This window comes from Montipora foliosa, chromosome 6 (genome assembly GCF_036669935.1).
Source record: "Montipora foliosa isolate CH-2021 chromosome 6, ASM3666993v2, whole genome shotgun sequence".
Classification (NCBI taxonomy): Eukaryota; Metazoa; Cnidaria; class Anthozoa; order Scleractinia; family Acroporidae; genus Montipora; species Montipora foliosa.
Window position 1 is genome coordinate 4792233 of NC_090874.1, and position 19613 is coordinate 4811845.

The 19613-nt window shown below is 37.8% G+C and overlaps 1 protein-coding gene and 1 long non-coding RNA gene across 3 annotated transcripts in view; one reads left to right on the forward strand and one right to left on the reverse strand.

Moving 5' to 3' along the window:
- Positions 1-1200: 1200 nt before the first annotated feature.
- LOC138006420 (uncharacterized) overlaps positions 1201-19613 on the reverse strand; it is an 18747-nt gene continuing 334 nt past the window's right edge. Inside the window, exons 1-3 of one of the 2 annotated variants that reach the window (XR_011123899.1) lie at positions 5204-5625; positions 3457-3516; positions 1201-3371 (exon numbers count right to left, since the gene is read on the reverse strand). This is a non-coding gene — a long non-coding RNA (uncharacterized lncRNA). Of the gene's footprint in view, positions 3372-3456; positions 3517-5203; positions 5626-19613 lie in introns of those variants that run through there. The other variant, XR_011123898.1, reaches the window with a different exon arrangement.
- On the forward strand, positions 7813-8950 carry LOC138008562 (homeobox protein EMX1-like). Its single transcript, XM_068855882.1, has 2 exons — positions 7813-8140; positions 8486-8950. Exons 1-2 carry the CDS (start codon positions 7876-7878, stop codon positions 8803-8805), a joined length of 585 nt encoding a protein of 194 aa, XP_068711983.1. The 5' UTR covers positions 7813-7875; the 3' UTR covers positions 8806-8950.

A 19613-nucleotide genomic window follows, 5' to 3' on the forward strand; every position in this document is an offset into this window, starting at 1 on the left:
AGATATTCCCATTTAACATTGACCAATCAAAGCACACTCTTACTTTTGTTCAGTTATAATCTTCATCCTTACATACTAACATCTTTCTTAAGATGCCCGTAGACGGGTAGAATTGGTAATGCTTCACTTGAACGGCGAGCCGTATTTAATAGACCAATTTCGATATAGTAAAATTCAGTCCAAAACAAAAGAAATCATCTCGAGGCTCTGGGGACTAAATATAAGGATTTGTATGAGTTTATTCTCCAGAGCCTCGCGATGATGCCTTTTGTTTTGGACTGAATTTTAATATATCGAAATTGGTCTATTAACTTGCGCTCTACTGATGGAGTGTACAAGGGTAGCTTTCTAGCCGGATGCATTTGCTGACAATTTAAGATACAAGGAACAGTGCATTTTCCTGCTGGCATTTCCAAAGTTATCGTTCAAGTAAACTTGTACAGAGTTCATTTCTTCCGAAGGATGATTCTAAACGAAGGCAGTAGCTGTGTGCATCAAGCACGCTCCTTAATTCTCTCATAATTCTTTCTTAATTTCAATTTTTGCCCATTAACGGACGTTCACTGACACCCATGACATTTCACTACATTCTTTTTTCTGTTTCAAAAAAATGATCAAATATTCATGATATTGGGTTTCCCGTGGGAGAAAGTTTATTTCCTTTATTTGAAAGAATTGTTATGTTAGGACCGGGGGGGGAGGGGGGGGGGGTTGGGTCAATTTTCTCTGGGTATGTGCCGCTGGCCTCTCAGAATCCCTACCCCTTTATAGTCTGTTTTATGTCCAATTATATACTTATGGGTGAATATAATTTTAGCGACCCCAACTTAGTCACTTTCTGTTTATGCAAAAACTTTACATAAAGCCTTTTAATTGTAATTTCAAAACGGAATGAAATGCAACTAGTAAATATTAAATCAACAGCACTACAGTTGTTTCTGTAACAACTTTTTTTTACCGCGAATCATTCCATTTTTAAATCCCACTAGCCAGAATTTTCTTACCCACAAAATCCCGACAATTTGCAATCCCATTATAGTCAATCCAGTCTTGAAAATATGACCCCATCCAGCGGCACATGCCCATTGACCATTAATAGGAAGTACCCACCCCCGGGGAGGGGGGGGGGGTGGGGGTTAGGACGTCAAATGTTGACTCATCACAGTATTCTTTATAACTTGACCTTTCTTTTTCAGTAAAATTTCTTTTTTATTATATTCACATTTATTAGTTTACATGTTAATTTTAAACTATACATCGGAGCTATATATCGAAACTACACTACCTATCTATGATAGGTATGATAACATCCGAACTACACTACACATCTAAGCTATACGCACTATGCACATTTCAACATATTGCAATATTACAGTATTAGTTTAAGTTGGGAGTTGGAGATGATAGCTCATGCTCCATTATGGGTAAAAATCGATGCCATTTTTTATTATGAAAGTGGAGTTTGTTATTTTTCCTCGCAATGAAACGCTAGATCTGGTGCGTTGTTTTGCCTTTTGATATTAACAGGGCAATAGTGGGAAACGTTTGGCTTAATTTCGTCCGAAAAATAAGGTATTTGCTCTCAAGTATAATGTAATTAACTAGAATATTGTCACCAACATTATCCGCAGAAAAAAGCCCAAATAAAATATCTTTGATATGGAAGTTTTTAGAGATTAACTTTTGCGATTTGAGGAGAATGTTTAGCTCATTCCAAAAAGTGCTAACCTTACTACTAGTAAAAAAAGAAGTGTTCCAAAATGTCTCCAGTTCTTTGTTACAGAAATAACATAAAAGGGAATCGGCTAAACCAAATTTGAAGATTATAATATTTGTATAACAAATTCTATGAAGTACTTTATATTGGAATTTTCTTAACTTTGTATTCAACGTTATTTTAAAAGGCAAAGAAAATATTCTTTCCCAGTCTAGTTCAAATGTCTTTGTGTTAAACATTTCGTTGTATTTTTTCATAGAGGTAGGGTTAGAAGAGATTTTAGAAAGAAACAATTCATTACAATAGTTTCGATTGAATCTTTTCAACATCAAGCTTTTCCCCTCCAAGGTGTAGTGGAAAACTATCCAAATCTACATAACAATCGTGTAAAAGAACTGCATTTTCATTTGTCTTTAACAATCTACGCCATTCCTCCGGGATGGCACAAAAGAGACTAAAAAGGAAATAATGATCAATAGGTGAGAGGTGTGCATGTTGTAGGTAAATTCTTAACTTGACCTTGCCTTTCCGGAATTCACCAGCAATTTTTCCACAAAGATATTGAAAGTGATTACTTCTCTTAGTCAATTTTAATGTACAAAAAAGGATCATTTGATAATAAATGGTAAAGTATCGGCGGCATCTCGTGGAAAAACAACCCTTTTCCTGTCATAAGAGACACGAGCGATTTCGATACAACAGTCAATGACGCTGCCGCGTTTTCGAACAACAAGTGCTTGCTGTGATAAGACAATGCATCTTGAAATCCCATCTGGTTTCACATTGTTTGGGACAGTATGTGACAAAAATCTGAATTCCTAAATAATAAAACAGTGCGAAGTGCTTGGGAAGAAAACATAACGAATTCTACTCATCGTAACATCGTCAAAATTAAAGCAAAACACCAAGCCCGAAAACACCGGGGAAACGTTTAATTAAAATGTTGCCACAGTAGAAATGGCCGCGGGAGAGAAATGCGTTGTTTTCATGCATTTCAATCGAGAGACTTCAATATAGCCATCTCCGAGTTCTAGAGTCTTGAGAAGTATTTCTTGATAGCTTTAGGAAATTTAAATTTGCAAAGTAATCTAACCCTATGAGGGATAAAGTTCCAGATCAACACTCCGATTCTTGCAAAAGAGTTTTTCAGTTCAGTTCTTGAAGCCTCTCCATGTAAACAACCCTTTTTGAGGCTGCTCTCTGAGTGTTGTGAACTGTACCAGTTCTGGTAAAATGATTGAGAACGTTAATAGGAGCGGACTGACCAGTGAATGTCATACCTTAGATAACTAGCATATTGCAAAATAGAAAACGTTAAGGGAAGAGGTTTCCTCTAACAAAAAAAGGAATTTCATGCTCACGAGCACCACAAAAAAGATTAAACGAAGAGCAAGCTTTTGCAAAACTAATAATCGCTTTTCGGATGAACTTGTGATACAGTTGGTATCTTTTGTGTACATATTTAAAATAGAACAGCTAAGGCGTAACAAGAAACGGAGTTGTGTATTCTTATGATATGTTTCTTCAGTTCATTTTTATGACAACTGAGGAAATTCCAGTGACTCTCCACTTTCATTCTCCGGCTGCTGAAAACCAACCAATCATAGTCGACTGTCCCGCTTCGAGGTGAGACGTGACTAGTCGACCTCATCGCCTGAGGATGAATAGAAGAACAGTCGCAACGTCGCAATCTACATCACAAGTAAAATTTACATTGAAAAACAAACGTGATTACTTGCCATTGTGACTTTCCTTCCACCTGGAGCCCCATAGGATTCTTCCTGATGTGTTTGGCCTCCCTAATGAAAGATTCATAGATACTGTTGAAGTATCGAAAACGAGACAACCAGCGCACGAGGCACCTTCTTTGCAAGAAAGATTTTCACTAATATCAATATTAATATTATTTAACTGATTATTATCGCTATCGCGATCACCGCTCTTCTCTTCTTCTTATAAGATTAAAAACACGCTTTAATAATAACAATAATAATAATAATAATAATAATAATAATAATAATAATAATAATTATTATTATTATTATTATTATTATTATTATTATTATTATTATTATTATTTCATAGTCATACTGCTCAGCTTAAGTTTTTAACAGCTGGTAAATTTGTGGTGTCGGGCAACAACAAGTTGCCAATGAACACCAAAATGTTTCTTTTCCCTGTCCTTTACATTTCCAACACTTTTTTTAGTATCCTGCCTGATCCCAGCAATGCAGTCTTCTGGATTAAGGTAATTGATGTGTCTACTCCTATGCCCTTTAAGTTGCCCTTCAGTCGCAATGGCACTGTTTCTAAAGCCCCCAATACAACTGGTACGACTTTGGTTTTCACTTCCAACATCCTCCTCAATTCTCTGGCCAGATTTTGATACTTTTCAACCTTCTCGGCCTCCTTTTCTTTTGCTCCACTGTCTTCTGGAATTGCCACGTCTATAATATGACAGCTTTTCTTGCTTTTGTCAACAAGCATTAGATCTGGCCTCCCAGCCTCGATGTTATGGTCTGTCCGTATGCTGAAGTCCTAAAGTTCTCATTTTCCTGTACGCTCTCAGGGACGTGATTGTACCATTAATGTATTATTATTATTATTATTATTATTATTATTATTATTATTATTATTATTATTATTATTATTATTATTATTATTATTATAGCGTGTTTTTAATCTTATATTAGTTATCCACGTGGCCAAAGAATGCTCCTAAACTTTTAAAGCTACGACCTAGCCATTTACAATTTTGGCAATTTTGTAGATACCCCGTTTCAAGGACTTCTTGTCTATGATGTCGTCTCTGATGAAGTGACTTGCGCATGTGCAAAGCCACTGAAAAAACAAATTACAGAAGGCGGTGTCCGACAAAGCGAAACAGGAAGGCAGTTGTCGTTTACAGTGAAACTCTCTCACTCGATAAAATAGTCTTTTTGGCATTAAATATTTCAAAGTGAGAACTAATCATTACCGATTTCATTCTATAAACTCCACAAATACTGACTTGTTCATAATTGCGTTTTAAGAAATCAGCAATCGAAAATGAATCAGTAGCCAATAAATGCATCATCAGCTACTTCGCTATGAATGCGTCCATGGTCTGACAGCCGTTGTGGCGAAAAACCAATCAGACAGAGCTAATACGAATGAAGAGGAGATCTACCTTTCATGATTACATCTAAAAGCATTCATACATTTTCTCACTATAAACTAGCGGCGCCGACCTCAAAACTGAACAAATCCTTGCATTTTTAAAAACCTGCCTTTGATGTTCATAAACAGGATTATAACTTTCTTTTTTTTGGATTCCCACATGCACAACTGATTGAACTCCAATTTGTATTCTTTGATGCAAGTTCAGAGAATCGAAGGAAAACATCGAGATATAGCTTTTCGTAAATCGCTTCCCTAACTTTCATGTTAGTCGCTGCTCCGTGAAGGATGGTAGCAGGATTTTACATACTAATTGCGCACTCTAACCTTTAATGAGTGAAAACCTCGTGTTGCTGGCTTTTAATAAATTCAGGAGATTTCTTGATACTTTGAGACACAGCAACATCCGCCCTTTTTGCTGAAGAATTAACATGTTCTCATCTAGTTATCGTCTTTGTTCATTTTGCCCGCAATTCTGTTTTACTTCCTGAAATTTAAGTTACCCGTAGACACCTTTGATATTTCTTTTATGCAAAGATCAGGCCGAATAAGTTCTCGTATTCCTCCATGCGTTGAAATATTAGTAGCTTCTCAGAAATTGCGATTAAATCGTCACTCACGAAATTCCTCCTTCAAATACTCTATAAAAACTGTAAAATATCTTTTGGCTATGACGGTGAAATGAAATGGCAATGTTTGCTTGATGTTTGCGACTTGTTTAAACAAGTGTATGAAAAATGTACGGGATTGTGTTTGATAAACAGTCAAGCACAGATGTGAGTTTCCCATGAGGCTAAATGGAGACGTATAAAACTCTTATGCACGGAAACGTATACTTAACTCAATTACAATATATCATAAATCTTTTATTTAAAATTGCTCAACCTTTTAATGGCCGAAAAGAAGCAAAGATAATAGGGCTGGATTTTGACTAAGAAAAGGAATAGAGCATTTGTGTTTATGACGTAGCTATGCCATTGATTTGTAGTTATTCCCGGTTTCACCTGTGTGAACAAAAACTAGAAAGTAGTTTTTCATTTTAAATTATCAATATTTTAGTGGAAGGATAAGTTACAGCAACTCAAAGTTAAAACCATAGCGCTTGGGGACGATTAAGACCCAACTACTTCGTTTTCCAAAAGCAAAAATATTAATTCAAAAATGATTGCTTAAAAAGAAACATTTTTTCACTCTAGCGTGAGATCGATGACCCCCTAACTCTGTTTTGCTTCGAGTACATTACGAAATCTACATCCTTTCTTTGCAATCACAGCAGTTGGTCATCTTGCTTAATTTACTCGAACTTTAGCCTGATTATTTCACCGTAAAGTTCCTCTTAAAGCTTAATTCGTATTCCATTTGGAGAAAGACAAAGTATACCCAGCATTGCAAGCGTATTAATCTTATAAAGACGAGTTGTGTAATCAGCCTACTACATTACTTCGTTGAAATTGTCCTAACTTTTAGCCAAAGAATCGATTAGCCCACGATTTTAAGTAAGAGTTTGTCTCGCTGTTCAAGAAGGTAAAATAAAATAAAAATTAATAAACAGCTTACCACTAAAGTATCTTTTTTTTTTTAAATTGAGGGGTTGGAAAATGCCGTTCTTAGTTAAAAGCATTACAGTTCTAACTCTGGAAAGGAAGTATTCGATTCCAAAACATTAGAAGCATTTAATTGTGGCACAATTGGAAGTTTCTCAATTTTGTCCACTATAAAGCAATGCATCCTCTAGTTTCAGACTCTCGGGTGTTTTGTACAATTTCTTATACTTTCTTTCCCTGTTTTGTGCGATAGAATTATTTCGTTTGCCCGCCACAAAACCTACATAAAGAAACACTGAAAAGTCGGTAACAACGCGAAAGAAAAATTCGTCAACATGTTCACTTTGTGAGGTGAACGTGTTAAAAACCTATCGGATATTTCCTAATTGAAATTGGCTTAACTTAAATAAATGAACTGCGAATTCAAATGCCTTTTTTATTGTAAACCATGGGTAATCTTTGTCCAAATAAACAAAGATAGCCTTTGTAGAGCTCTAATGGGTTAAGATCACGGATTTAAGCGAAGGCTGTACTCTATCACGTCGGTATGAAATTTCGGTTGGCGTTTTGAGAGTCACAATTTAGAGTCGAAACAATGCTATATTTTTTGCATTAATGCTCTAAACTTCAGTGCTTAAGTGAAATTCATTATTTAGTAGATTTCCAAACAGTTTCGACGGGAGATTATTAAAATGTAATGAAGATATTTTGAGGATACCATATGGCGGTTCTTCATTGAAAATCATGATTTTGAAAGCACACGAAACAAAGACTGTTAGAGAAGTCATTGATCATTTTTGATTTTTGACCAATCACTATTTGTAGCATTCATTTTTAAATTCTGATTATTAAATCCTATAATAATTTGACACCTTTATTACTTTTTACATACAGCGAATTTCGGATTCATCGTAAAGCAGGGATTTTATCCGAATCCATCTTGATTGATTCGTCCAGCGCCTCCCTTTCTTAACAACAAATTTTGTTCCATCATTGGCGAATTATTCAGATCTTAATTTCATTTTTATATTTAATTTCATTGAGGAAGCATTTGCCCCTATTTTAAAATTTTATCCCTCTGTTTCGAGCTATCATTGGCTTAACAGGCCCAAGACGTCAACAAAATTATCCTTTCACTTAGGTTGTTGAAATGCTTGCTGGGCCGTAGATTGGCGAGTTTAGGTTATTCCATGGCTGAGACCATTTCCAAATTTCCCAGTACTCATTATTTCGATGTATCCGACAGCTTGTATTTCTTCAGTGCTTACACTTTTAATTAGTTCCAAGTCATTAATTGAAAATGGGAACAATGTATTGTAGTAATAATAATTAAATTGTAGGATATATATAATTGGATTGCTTGCACGAAGCAGCCACTCTTGGACGTAGACGCGAGAAGAGCACATCAGTCAGTGACCACAGCCCCAAGATCGACAGCTCTTCTCTGGATCGAAAATGCATGCTTATGAGGGATCTCAGTCGTCCTTTATCAATTCCATGTACAGACCTAACTCCGCACTTCAGCCCTCGACCGGAACACAAAGCTATGCAAGCTACAAGTCGCAAACTGAATACCCCATGGCTGTCAGGTTCGATTCGCATCCCTTGCACAGCTTATCGGCTTACAACTCTGGTTCGTTTTCCTTCTATCCGTGCGCCTCGAGTCATCGATATGTGCACGACTTAAACTGCAGCTACACTGCTGGCACGCTCCACAGTGGTAAGATCTAGATCTATTGACTTTTCTATTACACTTCAACTGAATTCCTTAACTTTCCTTACCCATCCGCACGACACATACTTCAAAGCAATAACTCCGTCATTCTGCGACCCATAAAGTTAAGGAAATGTTTCTAAACTCACATGGGCTGTTCTACACGATTCATATATTCCTGCACTTGTATTTTCTTGAAGCTCTGTCATTGTTTTCTATATCATCACTTTCCATGCAAAGGACAAATTCAATTTCATAAAAAAAAGACATTTGGGACATATCATTTACTCAGTTCGTTAAAAAAGCTTGTCTCAATGAAGATCTTTAAGGCGTGTTTCACTCTCTCTTCAGGTTTTGTAGCGTGTCGCCGGCCCAAGAGGATACGAACGGCATTCACTCCAACCCAGCTTTTACATTTGGAAAATGCTTTCGAGAAGAACCATTACATCGTTGGAACAGAGCGAAAACAACTTGCATCATTCCTGAATCTATCCGAGACTCAAATCAAAGTTTGGTTTCAAAACCGAAGAACAAAATGGAAGCGCCAACAAGCCGAGGAAAAAGCTTCATCACAGCCTACGAAAAGCTCTGGTGCAGGGATAAACATGGCCGAATGTCACAGTTTGAGCAATGGCCAAGTGTCGAAGGAAGACAACGATCACGTTGTGTGATTGATTATATATAGATCACAATTTTTTGTAGGCCTTTTCGGTCGCATGGAACAGTAGTAATATACGCTGGAACTACATATGCATCGCTCATTCTCGAAGACTACTTGCTCGGCTTCTGAACCGTTCAGAAAGTGAACTTCGACATCAGTTATTAGCCTTTTCATAAAACTTCTACGGCACAAGACCAGAAGATGTCTTTGTTGAGCTAAACGCTGGAAAATTTAGAAAAATCGATCGTTACCTTTTAAAATTCACTTACTTTGCTGTTAGTGAGCAGTTCTTTTCTCAGTTTGAAACGGTGTAGAAAACAAGTCGGGTCATGAGTTGAGGAGTGCACAAATTTCAAAGAAAAATTGTATTAATAAGAGAGAAAAAAGGCTACATTCCTTGTACTGGTGAAAGTTAGTAGGTATGAATTCACTGAAAAGACTTAAATTGACATGAAATTGGTGCTTAAACGATAAAATTGTATCATACATGAAAAAAGGGGATACGTTTAGTGTAAATAAATAGCATAAGAAACTGTATTTAGTTCGAAAAAAGCGAAGAAAAGTTGTAAAAAATAGAAACATTACATTAGGTTTGCTACGAAATAAAATAAACGCTTTTAGAAAATGAAACGTTGTGTACAATGGCAAAATTATCCACATTCTTTGAAGACGAAAGAAAAATATTTTGTCCTCCATTTTTACCCGCAATTAATGCTGTCTGATTGAATGATCCTGCAAATAGTACAGCGTAGAAATGACTGATTTGAGGAAGTTTTTTAAGGAGGAAGCTCCAAAATATTACGCTATGTACAACAAATTTCTCGTGAATAGCATTTGTCAATGAAACTGTGATAAAATACCGTTCACAACACAAAAGGGTTGTCTTAGTATCGAGAACATGCAGTCCATTCCCGGCACCAAACCATATATCTGCTCGGCGAGGTGCCCAGATTTTTCCCTTTAAATGAAACGAACGGGCATAAAATCCTCGTAAAGGGGATTAAATGTTTTTGAAAAATACTAAGGCTATCAGATCGTACAAAAAATAACTATTTCAAAGGAGGGCTGAAATTTAACCACGGGAAGTAGCGGCATTTTCCCATCTTTAAAGGCGGGCGAATTTCAAGCTTGAAAAGTTAAGAAAAGCCGAGAGAAGGGTAGATGTCCTTTACGTTCAAAAACACATGTATAGTTTCACGCGTTGGAGTTGAAAACACAATGCAAACTTGTATAAATTGCCGAAATAAGATTATGAATTCACATCACGAAGCGTCAGCTAAAGGCAACCCCAAAGTTATTTTCGATTTGTAATTTTGAGGATGATTTAACATTATCTGTGGGCTTTAAATCTCATTTAGGACTTTTGCATCCATGCAATAGGGGTAAAATCGAGTTAATATAGGACTTAATGAAAAATTTATGCCCCGGTTAACTTGAGAGACTGGTTGCAGAGAAACTAGGAATTAAACTACTTCAAGGCAAAATGATTCACGTTATAAGTGGAAAAAAACAAATAAAGTACATCAAAGGTTCGATCGTCGAACTTCTCAGTGGTCTAACTCCTGTCTTCAAACACGGTTTTCGATCACTAATTTTGCGTGGGATAAAGTAAAAATTTAAACTGCTGTTAGGGTTATTAGCCAAAAACAGTGAAATTGAATCATTTTTCGTGTTTTTCAAGTTTAAATAGAGCGATAACCTCCGAGAATTTGCTGGAAAACGATTTGTCCATTGTCGTTCAGCAAGCTACCGAATTAAGAACTTTTTGTGGGGCTCCAAGTCCCATAATATGGCTTTTGCAGTGGCAAAAAATGCAAAATTAAACTAAGAATGCAGAAAACAGTTTACTGATATTATCAAATTAGGCTTCACTATAGAGAGAGATAATCGCATTTTTAATTAAACAAAAATGTAAAGAATTTGAAAAATAAAAGTAGCAAAAATATTTATTTGCAGGGAAGCTTAAAAATGATTCAAGACAAAAATGGATGCAAATTGGGTGATTGCGCAGAATTGAATGGCTAACCTCAAATACAAGTTGAATGAAAATCGAAATTTATTCCGACCGTGAAAGTTAACAACTCTCAAACTGGTTTCAAGCTCCCTATATCTCAGTTTCCCTAAGGAGCCCAACTGGCAGAGGCCAGTTAATTGGCAAGCAAAGGGTAAAAGTGAATTTCAGAGCACCGAAGATGAAACCTCTTGCTGGTCAGAAAGGGATTTGATTCCGGGGCATCTGCGAACCACTCCTTCCTTATGCTCTCCTTGTGTCTTTCTTCTTACTTACGTCGCGGTGTGATTTTACGATTGAACGAAAACTGTTACTTTTTTAATGACATCAGAAGGTTTCACTTTCACGATCTCCCTGATCGTATCACACTTAGGCGAGAGATGATTCACGTTGCGGGAAACCTGCGATCTCTAGTTTTCCGCTGATGTGGCAAATTTCCCTTTCGATTAAGTCCGCATTGACGTTTTCAATCTTTGCAAATAAACTATTAGACAGAATAAACTGAACTATGCTGATATCAAATTCTAGAAAGTCTTCAGTAGTTCCGCCATGAGGTAAATTCGAAGTGACCGACGCAAAAATGCGGCATTTAAACTGATCAATGATGCTCATAACTTGGCGAAAAACCAACATCTCGTTCAAGGATTTCATTGCGATATTTTCTCGTGAGAGAATTCTTTATTGTATAATTGTTCCACTTGTTTTTCACTAAGCAGGGGGGGGGGAGGGTTTGGAGGTCGATAATTCCAAGACGGTTAAATAAGGAAAAAAGGGATTTTTAAGAACTCGTTACAATAATAAATGACAATAATGCAACGCTTAGTTTACGTGATAGGATGATATAGTCCGAAAATGAGGGCAGATCTTCCGTCCTTGAAACTTTCCAGAACGATTCAAGGGGAGCAACATGTGTGGAGCTTTAAAGACACATGTGACAACGTAGTCATGACAACCAAGAGGCTCTGAGAATGCTTTGCGGCCTTTTGCACCCCAACAATAAGACTCACTCTTGTTAAGGGCTTGGCTATAAGAAGCAACTTTAATTGGTAATATTCTTGCAATAATACATTAAACAAATGAGTTCTTTAACATAAGCTAAAGGGATAACTTTTGCGCAACTCGCCTTGTAAAATCCTTTGACGAAAACAGTTAAAAAAACACAGTTGACTCTCATTACCCCTTTGAAGACAAATTTGAGTTTTTAATTCGGTGTCTTCTCGAACCAGGTGATATATTTTGTTCGGAGAATAGCTGCGCCTTTCGATTTTCACACATTTAAGTATCTTCAATGGGGTGTGTGTAAAAGTGCTTTTGAAAGCCACAGACGAGTGGCCAATTTTGAACGGCGTCCAACTGCCGAAGGTGATATGATTGCGATAAAGGAGACCCACTTGCAGTTTTCACTTTTGTAACATAGCTAAATGTCTGGCCCATTTAAGATGTGTAAAATTTCCTTTTCTCTTGAATGCTTCCATCAGCTGTGAAGGAGTGGCAAGACTATTTCTGCTTTTGTTTTCTAATCAATCTAACAGAGACTGGCCTCGTTGATTCGATTGTAGCATTTAATTTGAGAAAACCACGGCATAAGAGCATTTCCCACGAGAAAAATAATCTAAGTGATTCTAATTACGATGGATGATTGGTAATCTAATAGAGTTTGCAATTGTGTGTGTTCATAATGTTTTAAAGCGATTTTCTTGGGGCGACAATACCGTAGCGACCGGCCTTTATATCATAATTCGAGTAATGATACACCAAGCTTCAAGGTCTTCAAAGGTTATCAGTCCTTTCTAAATCGAGAAATTGAAAGCATCTATTATATCAGGGAAACAGTAAGTACCCCAACAACGTCAAAAGCAATTTTACGACTGCAGAAACACTTGATCACGTCTACATTCATCAAGAGTGCTATTGAAAACAGGAACTCTCAGATCGTGATCTTTAACAAACGAATCTTGAATAAAATTGAATTAGTGAACACTATTTGGAAAACTAAAATAAAGACTTCAAAAGAGAATTTTTTGTTTCAGTGAAATGAACCTTTAAAAAACGCTTTTGTAAATATTAATTTCCGCTCACCCTCGCTAAAAATATCATTCTTGCCTTGACCTGTACTGAACGAAATCATTGTCATTTTGAGCTGAAAAGAGGTAATTAATCTTGCAAAGCAAACTCACACGGACTTCAAAAGATAAACTACAGCTAAAAAACAATGAAATCATTGACAAGACTTTACACCTTCAAAAACTGGTAAAAGCAAAAGTTCTCACAAAACAACACTTTGGAGAATAGATTAAATAGCCTAAGGCCAAAAACTCTATCAGGTGTTGGCAACTTTACGAACTTTGATACATCCAAACAACTAAATAAATCAACCACTGGAAAACCAACTACAAACTACCTTTTTTTTATTAAAGTTCTGTCATTTTATTGAAGATAAATTAGCTGTCAAATATGAAAAGTAAATTCAAGAGAGACAGAGAAAAATTTCATGAAAGTTGACAAAAAATGCTAATAAAGTCATTCATCATTTGCAGACATAAAGTTCTAAAACTGATTGATGTGTGGCTTCAGTTTTACGCTGCAGGAAGTGAGGTTGTTACGCGAAGGAGGTCTTCAGATTACGTTAATGAAAAGATCGCATCAAGCTTTTTGTCGTAAATGGGAACTTAAGCTTCAATCGAAAGCAAAGGAAAGAAATTTCCAGCCCACTTAAACGAAAAGGAGTTTTCTCATTGTCTTTTTTAATTGAAATTCAAATTGCACCAGCCAAGTCCGACGCGTAGGCTCAAAATGTCTTCCCTTGTTAACGGCCAACAGAGATTAAGGAGATGAACAAATTATGACATGAAAGAAAATACGCACACAATTGAACGAACTATAGATCCCTTCATGGCATAAGTTAAGTACTGGCTCGGAAACAGAGTTTATTTCTAGCATCTCTAAAGCTTGCCAAGAACTCAGCCGACCGTGCCTTCACGCCAAAAACACAATTATGCAGGAAACAAGCAACAATTAAAAAAATTGCACGTGTTTATCTCGGAGAGACCTACGGATCTATTGTTCTTGACTCAACAACCAAATCACCGCTTTGTTTAGGTTTCCTTTTTGTCAAAGGGTGAAGACAAACTCGTGTTATTTAAGAAAATGACGGGCTATTATGAGAGGGCCTTAATCATGTGTGGTGACAATGAACTACCTCCTGGGACAGTGTTCCAGCAATGTAAGGTTCTTTACACACTGGCTGCACCGAGATCAGAGTGGGAAGTTGTCATCTGCAAGCGAGACATGTTATCCCACAATCAGACGATCATCAAATTGAGCGAAAAGAATGGCGCCTCGCGTTTTCATGTGTTTGTATCAGTTAAAATTCTCTGCGAGACTGATAAATAATAATTATAGGCTTCAAAGTGTTACTTTGTATTTCCGTCCTGTATATAACGATTAACGAAAAACTGAGAATTCAAATATATCATACAGTGGTACGTGTAACAGGGACCAGGTTTTTGTGTTTTTATTAAAAATTCACTGTCTAACGGCAGAATGGATTTCGAGCTGATCAACTGTTCAGTATTCCTCCTCTGGAATGTTTACTGGTGGGGCACTGATTCAAGGATAATATCGCGCTTTGTTCGGCATAAAAGCCTGGTCCCAAGTTAAAATCTAGCAGGTTTTACAAAGAGCCGATTGGTTTGGGTTGTGTTTTCTGTTTTGGGTTGTGTTTCTTAACGAAGTCACGTTGACTACTAAAAGAGAACCCGCTGTACGTTGCGGCCTGCTTCACTCAGATGTCCCGGAATATATCCTTTCGTTTATTAGGGTGCGTTCGGTTGACCCTGTTCCGAAATAAGGATACGCGGAGTGATGATTTTTCAACGGTATGTATGGCGTTTTGAAGCAACAAGGATAATAAAGATATGTTTAAATAGCATTTTAGCAGGTGTTTAACTGATGTGAATCTCTGTAAAAATGAAGGATTTCTTACTTTTATTCCATATATTCCTATTCCGGAATACGGTCAATCAAACGCACTCTTAATAATAACTAGTATTATTAAATTCTCAACCTCGGATAATGCAATTCTCGTGCTCTGATTGGTTCACTAAATCTCGGTTATCAGCTCATATACCTTAGTTTGACCATAAATGGTAAATGATTGCGCTAAACGTTGCTAAGCTAAAATTTTTTACGCCAGAAATCGAAATTTCTCTTGGTATAGAGCACAAGAAAAACGTTTTTGGGGAAAGCGGTTTGGATCAATTTCGAAGCTTAGAAATACGCGCAAAGGTAAGAAATGTTTTTGTGATAAGCCTGCGTCTGTCTGACCACCAGGTATTACACAACATCGTATCTTCATCAAGTTTTTTCGATTTCGCTAGGATTTTCTCCCCTTTTTCGCTCGTATTTCGTACTTCCAAACTTTTGGAGTTTAAAGAATTTAATAAAACAATTATTCCATTCGCGCTTGTTGGATATGAGACTGGTTATAGCCAACTCGGCGCTACGCGCCTCGTTGGCTATTTACCATCTCATATCCAACGCGCGCTCATGGAATAATTGTTAAGTAATCTCGGATTATTGCAGTGCGGTCGACAGTCGCTTTGGAAGCAAAGGAGAAGGGTAGGCAAGGAAATAATCTTACAGGAACTAACAATCATCATAAGGTGATGATGACGGCTGTCATCTCAGGTAGCATCTCCGCTCAAACACTTTTTCTTTTGCTTGGTTGTTTTAAAAAAGTATCAGGCCTTGCTATAAATTATTCCAAGACGGAATTAAGGTAGTGGATTGGGTCCAACCGAGGAAATAAGACAAAACCATTCGGAATCAAGTGGCCTAGTGAACCGATTAAAGCATTAGGAATCTTTTACACGTATGATCAAAAACTTCTTCAAGAAAAAAAAACGTCCTAGAAAATTTGGATAAAGTAAAGAAACTATTAAATAAGTGGCGTTCGCGCGGCTTATCTTTGTATGGAAAGGTAACTGTGATTAAGGGTGCGTTCGATTGACTGTATTCCGGAATAGGAACACATGGAATAGAATGCGTTTTTCTCTCTTGTTCAAAAATTCCGTCAGCGCATGCGTAAATATTCTGGCTCCCCGATACCTAGCTTACCGAAACATTAACGTGCTGGTTTTTACCAGGAATTGACATTTCATTTGATTGTACAGGCATAACCGTAACGTAAGAACCGTGCGCGTCTGGTCTTCTCGAGACAGAGGTGAGAGATGGTTTCATGCAGACTGGGACGCCTAAAATGCTCTGTTGTAAACATGGTGGTTCACGAGTGAAGTTCTCTCTCTGGTCTTTCTGTGGACGAATTCCAGGACCTACCGATACAATTTGGGCAAGTTTTGAAAGCTAAAAACTTCAATCGATGCGCTACTTTGCTGGTAGGACGGGGTGGCCCGACACTTATGAAAAAAACTATGAAACGAGAATCGGGAGTCTTCCCTTGTCATGGAATGGAAGAATTACCCAGAATTCGTTTTGGGCATGAGCGAAGCAGCTTGAGAAGCACGAGGGTGGCCCTCATCGAATGGCTGAAGAGCGGCCAGAGGAAAATATTGGAAGCCAGATACTCAGGAATAGGTCCAGTGTGTGCTGTTAACGTAGATTTTGGATTTCATTTCGCTGTAATCCTCGTGTCAAAGAAACGGTATAATGTAAATAAGATAATAACAAGATTTATATTTGCAGATTACCTGTTCTCTTACCTCTAAAGTTAAACTCTACATCTCTATGCAATAAGCGCATTCAAAATTTCCTCATATTACTTTATAAAAGTATGATTTTTTTAAAGGGTTTTCCTGCTTATATGAAAAATACGTTTTCTCTCCCGTCCTCTTCTTAGGTATGATCTTCGCGGAAATACTATTCTGTCCCTCAATAAACCTAGAACAACCAGTTATGGTCTTAGTTCTATTTTCATACGTATCAGCTAAGTTGCAGAATGCGCTACCTGATTTTATCCGTACCACTGAGTTTACTGGTTTCAAAAGAGAATCCAGGGCCGCATTAATTTTATTTAAAGAATATCGATTCTTTCAATGCTATTGTGAGCAAAGTACATGAAGCCAATTTTTTGGTTTGGACGGGACTGCGAAACTCTGCGCCGAAGTCTCTGGTGGAAACTGTACTCAATCTGCAGACCCCTTTTCTCTAATTATTGGTAACGAGTTTGACGTAACAAAAAAGATAGCAAAACACTTTTATTCTTCGCTCATAAGTAAGAAAGCACAATTACCCAGTATGGCCAGCAAGCTCAAAACACTTTTTAACATTACAACTCACCATGAGGTAGAGCAATCTTTCAGTCTGCCGCATAAAGTTGCCCTCGAGCCTTATGTGAAATCTTTTAAATTTTAAATTTTAAATTTTATGCTTTACACCAACACTAAATCATTATGATTATTTTGTATTACATTTCTTTTACTTTAATTTGTAGTGCATCAAATGTACTAAGAAAAATAAAATATAAAAAAAAATAATCGTGAGGTGCGCGATCGTCGTTTGCGCAAATGACGTATCAATGCACGTATGACGTAATTCAAGATGACGCTGAAAAAGCAGACGAATGAAAAACGTTGCTACAGCTCACCCTATGCACAGGATATCCAAGATTTGAAATTGCGTTCTCCTAATGTCGAACGCCGGCTTATCAGCCGGCTCACTTAGCACAAGTACCAAATAGCGAAACGTTGTATAAAATCTCTCGGTGAAGAAAAGAACCAACAAACTCAACCCACATATGACGATAAGGGCGGGAAACCCCGGCAAAACTGAAAGAAAATTCATCAAAGCACAACCCTACCCTTTCTTCACTTCACTTTTTTTGTGCTACCTCATAAAGATATAGTGTACAATGTTAGTCAGCTATCATGCGGTTTAGAATTACTTACAATAATATGATTCTAAGGAGTCTTAAAAGTCTCCCGGGTTGATTGTTTAAGGCGCATGGTAGCCTTCCTTCCCTCCCCCCCCCCCCCCCCAGCGGCAGTAGGGTGAGTGCAATGGCTACCAGACATGCAGACCAATCCATCAGACAACGATGGTTCACCTTAAACGGGGGTGCGGCTCCATGGTTAGTAGATAAGTCGATAATAGATTGAGGTAAACTGTTCCAATTAGCTACTGCTTTTGTGGTACGAAACTGTACATAGAGTGTTTTCACTCACGTGATCAGTAACCTTGTTTTTTTTTCACCAAAACAAAAGAAAACGTTTGCATGATAATAGAGTTCAATTCCCGGGGGATTAGTTGGGGGCACCAACATGGCCGCTGTTCCATTGTTTAGGTACGCCAACATGGCCGCCGTGACGTCACGTGAAAACACTCAGGCTACGATGGGTTTCTTGAGTGATTCTAGGATGAGAAGGGCAGCTAGATTATTTAGGTCTTCGCAAAAAAAATTACACTATCCATGCATTTGCTAACGAAGCTTCAATTTAAAGGTGTCCAGCCACGTTTCCCACCATCATTGACATAGAACCAGGCACATAGCTTTGAGTCAGAACGGGCAAAATGTGCTGGTCAGCTTATCTACTTCAGTTTACGTATCCCAAGGCTGGATAAGGCGTTTTCCCCCCTGTAATACCTTTACCTTTTCCTAGCGTTTCCGGCCTAAAAAACGAACCGACAGCGACTAAGAACTTTGCTGCTGCTGGGGCAGTATATGGCATATTAGAGAGAGTTTACTATCTCAATTATGACAAATGTCTGGCTGAAAGTTTTCTTTTGCCAAAATACCAAAGAAACGTATTATTATATGGCAAGCAATTGTCAGGCAAAATGGAACTCTCTGCATGATTATCTAGTATTTGGCAGGAATTTTACAGTACGGATCACGTGGTCACGGTCCGTTTACGTACTTTACGTACGATAGTTCAAAGAAACGATGCCCCACAAGAAGCAACTTACTAAGCTCGCTTACCCGGGACCGTACCGGGGAATATCGACCTTCGGTCGCTTTTGTACGGAGCTTGCTGCGCTCGGTCCGTACTGCCACGACCTCGGGCCAATATTCCCCAGAACGGCCCTCTCGCTCGTTTAGTAAGAGGTATTTATTTTATTTTCCTTCTTTAATTCCATGAAATATGAAAGTTCTCAAGGCTTCTTTGAGTCAGTGACCCTGAGCCGTCTTGGCTAAGGAATTTGCAGAGTTTTACTGACACATATTAAAGAGGCGGTTAATCCCGATAGCGCTCTGCTTTTACACCGTTCAGATAAAGATCAAACATAAAGTCCTAAAAGCTAAGAGATTCCAGCATATCAGGAGGTGAAATGACTTTTTCAAAACTGTTCCCGCCATAATCCATAGGTACCCCAGGCTCTCTCTATGGGAAAACACAGGACACATATGGAGGGCTATGGAGTGAAATTCAAGTCTAGAAATTTGTATGGAAATTGATATAACTTACCACATGGCTTTAGCTGTCCTTAATACTCTCACGGAGTTTCAGAAAAATAAGGTCCACTTCACCTTCCATGCATATGCAAGGAAAGCGGACCTTATTTTTCTGAAACTCCGTGTGAGTAATAAGGACACTGTGAACTACGAAAAGCCGAGTCAATAGGAAGTTATTGATTTTCATTCGCAATTTCTTACACGGCATTTCTAGACTCGAACTTCGTTCCATGTGTGTCCTGTATTTACCCATACAAACCCTACATTATCACCGATACAAACTGGGCTACCTATGCATAAGCATATGATAATCTCTCAGCGTTCCAGCTTTTCTTCCGTTCGCATGATCCACACGGATGCCTTGATTTCGAAGCGCCAAGAGCCTGCTTGCATGCTA

Coding starts and splice junctions, on each gene's coding strand:
- LOC138008562 (XM_068855882.1), top strand. CDS start 7,876: ATGCATGCTTATGAGGGATCTCAGTCGTCCTTTATCAATTCCATGTAC. Junction 8,141..8,485: donor TGCTGGCACGCTCCACAGTG/GTAAGATCTAGA, acceptor CTCTCTCTTCAG/GTTTTGTAGCGTGTCGCCGG.